We start from the raw sequence: 11,679 nt of genomic DNA on the forward strand, positions 1-11,679 counted from the left end.
CCAATCTGCTTTAGAAATTTTTATTTAATTTAGTACCCTAAATCTCCGGTGTGGCATAACGCAGAATTGGGGGGGGGGGGGAGCGAAGAGCATTAGACTCAAGTGCAATTAATATAAGAAGCTGCTAACTTTTATGTCAAAGAATAAAATGTACATGTAAAAAAAAGGTCAACGTACTGCCTATTATTTTATTGGCAGCTGCACAATTCCACCGCTAAACTGTGCCGCAGTAGCTTAAGTAAAAAAAAAAAACGCTATGGTGGCTAGATCACTTGTGACGTAAGAATCATCTGATGCGGCAAGGATTTTCTCGTGTGTGAACGAAAACATCTTAACATTTGTAGCGCGTACTCGGCAAGCGAAATTGCGAGGGATCACGTGGCATTACGTGAACAATGATCAATAAGCGTCCGTATTATTAATCGAACAACGAACCAGAAGACGAAAGGAATAGAAGGACCAGGGGTGCTATGCAGGATGCGTCGAGTTTCTCGTTCACCCGAGTTTTACCCGAGTTTGCTCGACGGCAGTCAGTGAACGGAGATAGCGTGAAACGCGCAAAGGCTGCAGGCAAAAAAATATGTAGACAAAAAGCCGCGTATGACAACATGAGCGCACCCTGCGCGGCACGCTGCTTCTACGTTTCAAGCGCAGACGGCTGCACGACAAAACGCGCCAGCGCCGCGTACTGTTATCAACGGATTATCGCAACTTAGCAATACCGTGACTGTCCCGCTGCCTGTCTGCACACTTGCCGTGAGCCGCTTGCCACGCCTTTCCCGGGCGCGTCAAGGGCGTGCTTCTTCTTTCGAGAACTATCTTTCTATCCTAAATCGAATGCGAACAGGGTACATGCGGCGCATTCTTGCACCTGCGCTTTCGCTCAAACGAATACGTTAAAATACAACAATTAAAATAACAAACATTTTTATTTCTTTAAGTGTTTGTTTTTCGTTTTGAATGCTAGAAATTTCTGATGACAAACGGTGATCGAGCAAATTATTAAATTTTGCACTTCTTGCCGCGAGTGGCGACAGTGAGGTGAAAGCTTAGAAGCGGATGCATTGAAGCGGGTCGCACGCACGAGGCAATTCATACGGTGAGAAGTCGCCTAGGGGCGCTACAGTGCTATTCTCAATAATGTCAGTGATCACCACTCTTTCTCTATTAGGGGAATGGAAACGCAGCGTCGTGATGCGGCTGTTCATCGCAGGCGCCTTAAGGCCCCCGCTTTACCAACTAAAACCGACGCACTAGTCATAAATACGAGAGCAGCGGCTGTCGCTGTAAAATGGCGGTCCGTAGTGACGCAGTTTAGTAAAAATGTACTAGGTTATCTTTGTGCGCGAAGCCTCGGCGATGCATTGCGAAGAAGAGCGTGCTTCCCATCGACACAATTCATCGCTTGTCATCGCTTGCCCACTGAAAGTGCCTCTGAGCGCATGTACGCAGTATTTGAGTGTTTTGTGCGCACCAAGGTGCTTGCGGATTACTTTTGCTGGAGCCAGCAGCGATCGCAGAAGGATATCGTAATGACACCGCAGCAATCGCATTTTGGCAGGTGAGGGCTCTTGTGTGCGGTTATGAAATGAGACTTCGAACTGAGGAAGGTGTTGAAACTGTTGAGGGCGCACTGTTTGTGAAGAAGAAATGCCGTTGCACTGGGTCTAGAAGAGCGAGCGATTCTCGGACGCTGTTCGTGTTTACGACGTTGTGGCTCCGATACATCACCGATGACAGAGCAGTCATCTCAAACGACTGCTGCGATACGCACTCCTCAGCATCGTCGTCACCCTCGGCGCATCGACGCCTTGTAAGCAGCTACAGTGACGTGCCGATAATTATTTACTGTGCGCTACGCGCCACAATGCAGGCCATGAAACCGTGTTGTGTGGCCATCTCAGCCCGAGATGTATGCATAAGCCAGCGACAGTCAACGCTTTGTTTTTGATAGTGGCGCTCAGTACATCACCGATGACAGTGCGTTGTGCGCGTTTTATGTTGGCGGTCAAGATTGTTGATGCCTCTCAGCTCGACACCGCGTCGCTGTTGCCAGAAGATAAGTTGGGCGTGGCCCAACTGTAGTGGGTGGGCGCACAAGAGTGACATGCCTCGCGCGGGGCGTGACCTCTGGCTTTGATTGACAGGCGAACTCGTGCTAAACTCGTACATCGCGAAACCCCTTCCGAGTTCAACTCGGGAACATGGCGGCGGCAGCAGCAGCCTGTGTTATTGCAGCCAGGGGCAGCAAGCGTCAGTATGACCGTCTGGACCCGTTCACGTACATGACCGCCGTGGAGTTTCAGCGTCATTTTGGCCTGTCGAAGACATCAGTGCGCTGGCTGTGTGACGAGCTAGGCGAAGACTCTCGTCTGCGGAGACAGCGTGGCGGGCTTCATTCGCTCACCGTCGAAGAGCAAGTCCTCTGCGCCCTCCATTTCTACGGGATTGGGAGATTTCAGGGAAGCGTCGGCGCCGAGTGCTACATTGGACGTCATAAAACTACTGTGAGCCTCTGTGTCATAGATGTCTGATGCGCTTATTGACGCGGCAGTGCGGAAGCGGTGGCTGGCTTTCCCGAAGACGGCGGCTGAGCGGGCATTTATAAAAGAACGCTTCTTACTTCGCGGAAACATTACGAACGTAGTCGGGTGTGTCGACGGAACGTTCGTAGGAATTAAGGTGCCTTCAATGTCAGCGTTACTGTGATTAGCATTGAAGCAATGTCTAGACGAACCATATTGCCAAATTTGTCACTTCTGTGTAGCCGACTTAAATTTTGTGTTACCGACATCACACATGCGGCAGCCTATGATACTGACTTTTTCGCTGGTTGCTGACATTTTACCGATAGTTCTACTTGTCTATCAGGGTGCCTTCCAAATGGCTCACTTTTTGGGGAAAGAGGTTAATGAAGTATAACTAGATAAATGGATATCACAAATTGTGTGAAATACTTCGTGAATGCTAATCTCATAAAGAACTTGGGATTTTTTATGAGATTACTTAGTACAAGTTACTCAGTATGCATAATGCTGAACTTTGGTCATGCGTCATCTATCGACCACACTATAAAACAGCAAGGCATTGCACAATTGCAGTGCGAGATGGGGATGTCACGCCAAGCCGGTTGTGCCTATGCATGTATGGCAAAATGAAAATGCATTAAGAATCTTAGTGTGCTGGCTTGCATGAAGAAAATACTTCACAGTGTTTGCTGTGTTCACTGTTGGTGCATGTGCCAGTGGTTCAGTGTAATTTCTTTTGGGGGGGGGGCAGCGTTATTCTGTATGAACGAATCATATATTTTCCTCTCATAATGGGGCTCTAATTTGTCAGCAGTAGAACAATGGAGATCCAATGCTCTGCAGAACTCGGTGTGCGTGAAGATGTGAACCACCAAGGCAAAATTACATATCGGGAGAAATGTGGTGCAGATGCCAATGAAAAGTTGGTCTTTAACCTGTCATAATACAAATAAAGATTGCAGAGCGAATAGACCTTTTTTACAGCTTTAGACCAATGATTACACAAACTGTGACATGCTCAAACGTGTAAAAGCTTGCCGCAATGCCAAAGTAGGATCAGCGATATGCAGCATATTTTGGCATTGAACATGTCTTGTAAATGCTATTTTTATTGTAAGCCTCGCTGTCACGCCTTTCCCTCCGGCACTCCCTTTACTGAAACGCAGCACTGTCTTTCTATTGGTGTCATGATGATGATGGTAACGGCAGCAGTAAGGCTGGTTAATGCTTGCCCCTTTGATTCCTGTGAGTTTAGTGGTACAGAATATGGCACGTGCATACACCTGTGCAGCAAAATTTTATGCTTGTGGTGATTTGTTGGAGAGCTAAGTCGTGTTGGGACATTTCAAAGACGTGTGCCATTTTGGCTTAATAACTAGATCATTGTTGAGGTTGAAGACTCATTGTATTGGTATAAAAGCTTGAAGCTGAAATGCACAATAATTCGACGGGACAAAAAGAAGAGAAATACACACAGCAGAACACTGCTGTGTGTCTTACTCTTCTTTGTGTGCCGTCGAATTGTGGCGCGATCCAACTTCAAATAGAGCATTGGGCCTCTTTGGTGCAGGACCGAGGAAGTGTGAGCTATTCGACACCATGCCGGTGCCTTGCCACACAATTATGGAAGTCTGAGGGTTTGCAAACAAAGCTTTGCAATCAAATCCACCTGCTCATGTAATACAAGCACTGATTGAAAGAACCTCATACAAAAATAATGGTGAAATGAATGGACTTTGAAAATTTGTATGTTGACACTAATGACATAATAGGTGCCACAGCAAACTCGACAATTGTACTGGACAGAGCACTTTGTTTCCTATGTGAAGCACAAGCTTCCATTACATGCTGTGCAGATAACCAAGCTCAGTTTGTTTTAACGTGGTACACAACATTCACTGTAATGTGTTTTTGATTCTAAAGTTCCAAACACCACCTCTTTTTCAAGGATGTCATGGGAATATTTGACGAGAACTGTTTACAGCCCCTCATAATGGAAGTGTGGCCAGCCAGCTTTGCTGGAGTGCCTTTATAGATTTCTGTTCCTGATCACTGTGTGCTATCGAGTTGCTAAAGGCTATGCAACCAGTGTAAGGCATTACGTGATTCTATAGTCTGATACGGCTTTAGGAGGCCGCAGAACCTGCACTTTAATGGCAGGTGAACACAAGCCTGCACCAATGGGCACACACTACACTGACATCGTGCCGCTGGACACACTAATACCCGCTCACTGGAGAGGGACTATTTCTTTAGACAGAGGCAATCAGCTGCTGCGCTTTGGTCATCTGGGCGGGGCCTCTCCTGTCTTGTGAAGTTGTATCCGACGAGAGGATGCCACTTTTCATACAACACAAAAGGACAAAGTGTACAATTATTTTGCCTATGAAATGGATACATCACAAGTGAGCTACGCATGGGCTTAAGCTGTGTGAAAATTAGTACATGCAAATATATGACATTGTTAAAGAATATGTGGTATTGAACATGCATGTAATGACACGTTTAAATCGGGGAGTGTTGCATTCATGTGCACAGTTTATAGGTGATAGCATTATTAAGGTCATGCCGTTTCCTGTCTTTTCATTGTGAAATACACATACCGTTCATATTGTGGCTAGTCAACACCCACTGCATTCTTGCACATAGAAAGAACAAACAGCACAATGACGTATATGCTGCATTAGTGTCTTTTTCATTTACACGGTCCAATAGTGGCACAGGTTGTCTTACGTGTTTGCCCATTTTGAACAGACATCAAGTGCATGTTACAAGTGTCCCAATATGCACAGCACAATGTTTACTGCAATAATTTTATTCATGCTCTTGAATAATAAACAAAATAATAAACTGAAAGCTCCTTTGTAAGGTGTGTTCTGGGGGTTCGACTGGAAACCAGTGAGGGCACTGATCCTACTGTTGCAGAGCTACTGTTGCCACACTCAAGAGCATGTGCCTGGCACTCGCCTACTGCCACCAGGCGGTTGAATGCCTCCAGCAGCAGAATGTTTTGCTGCAAAAAAAGTGGATTGTTGGAATGAATCAATCGCATATAAACCATTATTTACAAATAAAAATGCTCATTGCACTATTGGTACTAACTGCCCTTAACTGTGGAAGCCTTTAGTGTATGCATAATAAAACAATTTGTCGGGATAACATTGTTTATTTTTCATAACAGTTTTTTTTTTCAGAGCCAATTGTAATGTTTATTATTGTGCCAACAGCTGAGGTGTCCTCGCACCTTCACGAGTCTCTACTGTCAGCACCACAAACCTATTTTTGTTCACTGCAAAATCAATGGCGCTCCCTACAATTCCGTCTTATGCGAGCTGATTGCATCCTATGCCTACAAACATCATATTTTTGTCCCATTACGCAATTTTCTACCATCCTCAGCTGCAGTTGTCTCTCCTTGACATCCATTCTCTCACGCTTATGTAGTCACCTGCTATAAATTGGCAACAAGTGATTGAAGACATGCATTGCCTGCCCACCGATTCCATTTTTTTTTTCTTAATCTCAACTGGCATATCAGTTGCCACGGTTTACTACGCCACTGTCTTCCTGCCTTAATGCTATCTCCAACAATTTTTGTTACTTCGCTTTCTGCACAGTCCTCGACTTCTCAAGTTTCATTGTTAACCTCCAGGTTTATGTCCCATATTGGATAACCGGTAGAATCCAACGATTCTAAACATTTTTCAAGGATATCGGTAACGTGGCGATCACGATTCGGAAATGCCTCCCATGTGTTGTTCAACCCATTAAATTTTTGTATAAGTTTCCTGCTTTATATCAGTACCTGCTATTGATATTTCACTTGGACAAAGATAGTCTTTCATAGATTCTGCGGGCTGAATGTCGCTGATGAATTTCTGTTATACCACTAAGTTAGTGAAGGTTACCTTTATCTTTTCCATATTTTCGCGGGCCCACGTACATGTAACAGCACGAGCACTCATTGGCTCTCAATGCCTTTTTTAAACTGCTGGACATTCAGTTCGTTACTACGAAAGTGACTTAATCAGTGCACTATTATTATGCTAAATATGAAACAGTAGAAATATACTTATCTGCAGTTTGTCGATGCCTCCTTCACTGTGTTGGTTGCGAGATCCATGTTCGGCACCACCTCTTTGTCGCATCGTAGCTATATCGACTGTCTTCCTTTTGCACACACTGTGCAATATTCGTGACGCTCGCAGTCACGCAGAGTGGAGGAACTCAGCGCACTCACATAAGCAGCACCGGATAAGTTGTTTGTTCAGGATTGTGCCGTGAACAGTAGGTGCGCGTTGCGATGTGTAAAATCGCCTAAGCTATTGGCAGTCTTTCGGGGTGCACGGAAAGATTGCTCACGGAGCAACAGAACTATCCAAGAAATAGTGGTCATCGTCGAGCCTGATCACTACGTCGTGCACTGCAAGCTCGTAGTACGAGTTTGTTTACACTAGGCATCGCCGATGCTTAGCCGCCATGCTCGCCCGATGAATGTATGTGATGACGCCACCACAGCGTTCCCTCGTGGTATAATGCGAAGCGTACTAAATTACAAATTAGTCGAATATACATTCAGTGTACATCTTGTAAGCTTTAAAATGCTGTTAAACCACGTTAAACTAACTAATAATATTGTACTAAATGCATTTGTTTTATAACTCGCTTGTGCGTGTAATGCACTCGGTGGAACGACAAACAAGTGAAAGAAGGCGCGACCATGCACCGACGGTACGATCACGTGAGCCCCAGTTTGTCGACCGCCCAGAAGGCAACGCCCAAAGAATGATAGCCAGCCAGAGTGAATCTAGATCAACCAATGAAACTGGAGGCTTGTCGAAAGATAAACTGTGTCTCGGTACCATTCGTGCTTTCATCTTGGGGTGTCGCCAGAGCTCGTGAAGATCCCGAGTTTCGCCAAACTCGACGCATCCTGCATAGCACCCCTGATCTTTAATAGTCACAAGTAAGACAGGAGATCATGGACATAAGGAAAAGGATGTCTTGAGGTATTTGTTGTTTTAATTTCAATGCCGGAATGATGAAATAAAGGAAGCCAAAGCAGACGAAAAAGCGACTTGCCGCCGGTGGAAGCCAAATAAAGAGCTTCTTATTAACGGAACAAGCAGCATAGCAGCACAGGTCGCGCTGCGCGTATTCCATTCCGAATACTCCCTGATTGCACTCTTGCTGCGATTCGCAATCTCTGTGGATATCACAACCCGAAAGTATGACTTACCCCACGATGTCTCCGTACTTCTTCAGCCATTCGGTCGACGCTGGGCCCATGCCCTGGAAGCAAAGCATTTCCAATCAATCTGCACTGTTGATTGTCAAACCTTTCTGATCGGCTTACTGCAACTATTTCTTGCGCAGGCGCTTAAGAGAGAACTGGATGAATTCAGGTGTATTAGAAAAATATATTGTCATTAGAGATACATGAAAATACTTTTTGTTTCAAGAACTACCTTAATGAAATTAGCCGCGATGGTCAACGCACGAAACCACCATATTGCAATATTGTTCTTGACCTACTTGCTGATCCATCGTGGTAGGCCGCCCGGCTATGGCGTAAAGACTCTGAGCTCGACGTCACATCGCATTCAGTTCGGGTCAGAACGTCAAAACGCTCGTGTACCGTGCATTTATTATCACCATCATCAGCCTGGCTACGCCCACTGCAGGGCAAAGGCCTCTCCCATACTTCTCCAACTACCCCGGCCATGTCCTAATTGTGGCCATGTTGTCCCTGCAAACTTCTTAAAGTCATCCACCCACCTAACTTTCTGCCCCCCTTGCTACGCTTCCCTTCCCTTGGAATCCAGTCCGTAACCCTTAATAACCATCCGTTATCTTCCCTCCTCATTACATGTCCTGCCCATGCCCATTTCTTTTTCTTGATTGCAACTAAGGTGTCATTACATCGCGTTTGTTCCCTCACCCAATCTGCTCTTTTCTTATCCCTTGACGTTACACCTATAATTCTTTCCATAGCTCGTTGAGTCGTCCTCAATTTAAGTAGAACCCTTTCAGTAAGCCTCCAGGTTTCTGCCCCATGCGTGAGTACTGGGAAGACACAGTTGTTATATAGTTTTCGCTTGAGGGATAATGACAACCTGCTGTTCATGATCTGAGAATGCCTGCCAAACGCACCCCATCCCATTCTTATTCTTCTGATTATTTCAGTCTCATGCTCCGGATCCGCAGTCACTATTTCTCCTAAGTAGATGTATTCCCTTACCACTTCCAATGCCTCACTACCTATCGTAAACTGCTTTTCTCTTCTGAGGCTGTTAAACATTACTTTAGTTTTGGGCAGATTAATTTATACACCCACCGTTCTGCTTTGCTTTTCCAGGTCAGTGAGCATGCATTGCAATTGGTCTCCTGAGTTACTAAGCAAGGCAATATAATCAGCGAATCGCAAGTTTCTAAGGTACGAGGGAATACGACAGAATTGCATATCTTCGCCTCAGGTATGTATGGCCACTCATGTGCAGGTCATAAACTACCAGGTTTCTCCACTTGAGTGCCATCTGTGTGGTTTAACCGAGCTCAGATTGGTCGAGCTTGACTGATCGAAGAAGGCACCACTGTAGGTTATATGAGGCGTACAACTCCTGTAGTGGCGAAGAGGTAGAGTATCCGCCTCGCGTGCAAGAGGACCGCAGTTCGAATCCCGCTGTGCCACGCAATCTTCCACCGGGAAAAAAATCCGCGTGTTTAGAAGATTGCATAAACAGGCCTGGAGTGCGGCCTGAGCCCGGTGACCAGAACCGGTAAGGCACTCTCTCACCAGAGCAGGATTGGCCACCCAGGTGCACTACTTGGCCACAACCTTCTATATGAATACAACAACCATGCATTCAGGGCGTGTTAAAAAAGAAACGCCAACTTGGGCGACTCCCAATTAATTGGGAGTCGCCCATTATGGCTTGCCTCATTATCACATTGTGCTTTTCCTTGGAAGTAAAACCCCAGACTCTGATTTAATCAGATCTTAAAATAGCTCATCTCTCCATGACGATGAGCAAAACGAGAACAAGGTGAAAGCGGGGAGCCAACGTTTCTACGAGTGGATTTCTCTTGTTCGAAAGGCACGCCCACTTGTCGAAACTGTTGCTGCCGCTTTAACCTTGTTCTCGTTTTGCTCATCGTCCTTGATTTCTATCTCATGCCTTCCCCCTGTTTCCCCTCATGTCATATCAGTATATTCATAAAACGAGCGAATGCTGCGGAAAGCCGGCAGGGAAATTTGCGAGCATTTCTAACCTCGTCAAATAAAGGAAATTTTGTCCTCGTTGAATAGTAGAAAATACTTTGTATGTTACCGTGAATTTGACATATTTTAACATTTTACCATGTGCACGTGAACGCAGATGTTGAGCACACTTTTTTTTTCAACATCTTCCGCACCACTGTCAAGTGATAATTACGGGGACACGTACCAGACGCCCAATTTTCAAAAGTCTTATATGGCGGCAACTACCAATCTGTGCTTCCTATCACACTTGTTCAATCCTTGGGGCCACCTGTGAGCAATTTTATACGAGGGTCGTTCGGAAAGTAGGTTTCGTCAATTTTTAAAAGAGGAAATGGTACAGCAGGTGAAACAAACAATAACCATAGGAATAGACGCCTCTTGCTGGTACAGCGGCGGTAGGAGGGTCATCGGAGGAGAAAGGACGCATGCGCAGGACACTGAAGAAGAGAGAGTAGCAGCAGACCGGCATGCCCTAGGTTATTCGAGTGCAAATCACGATGGCAGACTCACGTGTGCAGACAACGTGGTCGCCAACAGAAGTCCTTGCTGTTATGCGGTATGAATGTGCACTCGCTGAATCCGCACTTGTTCCATGGATTGGAAACAGCCCTCTCGGGACCTCACTTCTAAACAATGACGAGATTGAGCAGGCTATGTGGCAATTCCTTGCATCACAGAGCACCGAGTTTTACCAGAGTGGTTTCTTCAAACTGATTGCACGCTACGAGAAATGTCGAAACTTCGGTGGCGACTATGTGGAAAAATAGCGCAACGTGTATGCTGGTATTCACACACATTGTGTTCATGATGCCCTGGTGCATTTTTGTGGCAATGATGTTTCCGCGTGAAAATAAATGGTGAAACTTAACTTTGAAACGTCCTTCGTACTTTGCGGCGGTGTGATAAACGCTTGCCATCACATAAATGAATCGCAGGGATCAAGCCAGTTGAATTCGTGCCCCGACTAGTATGTGGCTTGTTCAGTTTTCGTACACGACCACGAAAAGCTCAAGTAAAAAGCCCAGCCCTGCGCGCCAGCCACATAAAGCGAGGGAACGCTTGCCGACGCTGGTCACCTATGACGTCACGTATGACGTCATGGCGAGGAAAATGCGCATAAAGATTAAGCTCCTTCAAATTGCGAATGTCTTGTTTAAACGGAACGCAGTATTCACAAAATAGTGCTTGAGCAGGCATATATGTTTTACCTTTTTCCAGATTTCAAGGAGGTTGCCGAAAATGAGGCTAGGCTCCGGCCCAGGTATGCCGAGTTCCTTGAACACGGAGAATGTCCTTTTTCTCCATCTGTACAAACTGAATAATCGACAGTTAACTTTAAGGTCCACAGCAAGCCTAGCTTATTCATAATACATGATTTCTTGTTTGCTCGATTAAAAGTTATTATAAAAAGCGCCAAACCCAACCTAAGCTCATTCATTCGAAGCAAGAACAATATAAATTCCTGTTCCTTTGGCACAAAGTGTTATTTGTTTTCCGTTGGTCTTGTTTATTTCTGAATAATCACACGTAAGGAGACCGCCTCTTTAGCTCGGCGATTGCGAATTTAGTTCTGTTTCCCTTGAATACGTGTTTTTCCTTCAATGAACTGTTAGTTGCAAGTAGCGGTCACGTTTTCCTTTTCATCAGCTTCGTATGTGTTAAATGCACTCCCTTGCATCACCATACAACCTTACGAACTCACACTACCGCCTTCCTTGCTACGCCAAATAAGAAACACATGAACCGATCTAGAGTACAGCATGCCGTATCATGTGTCAAGTCTAACAGCTGCCTCGAGGGTTTTCGCAGAAAGTTCTGACCTTCCGATGCAATCATGAACCATCCACTTAGGTACAGGGGCGAAAGAAAAGAAACAAATCCTTGCCA

General features: G+C 45.4%; 1 protein-coding gene across 1 annotated transcript in view; it reads right to left on the reverse strand.

Annotated features, from left to right (window-relative positions):
• The window catches only part of LOC135898604 (cytochrome P450 3A28-like), a 44,392-nt gene extending 33,289 nt beyond the window's left edge, over positions 1-11,103 (reverse strand). The window contains exons 1-2 of the mRNA XM_065427653.2: positions 11,001-11,103; positions 7,768-7,820 (exon numbers count right to left, since the gene is read on the reverse strand). Of these exons, the coding sequence (XP_065283725.1) occupies positions 7,768-7,817 (50 nt within the window). The 5' untranslated portion in view covers positions 7,818-7,820; positions 11,001-11,103. The remainder of the gene's footprint in view (positions 1-7,767; positions 7,821-11,000) is intronic.
• Between the last annotated feature and the right edge of the window lie 576 nt (positions 11,104-11,679).

This window comes from Dermacentor albipictus, chromosome 8 (assembly GCF_038994185.2).
Source record: "Dermacentor albipictus isolate Rhodes 1998 colony chromosome 8, USDA_Dalb.pri_finalv2, whole genome shotgun sequence".
Classification (NCBI taxonomy): domain Eukaryota; kingdom Metazoa; phylum Arthropoda; class Arachnida; order Ixodida; family Ixodidae; genus Dermacentor; species Dermacentor albipictus.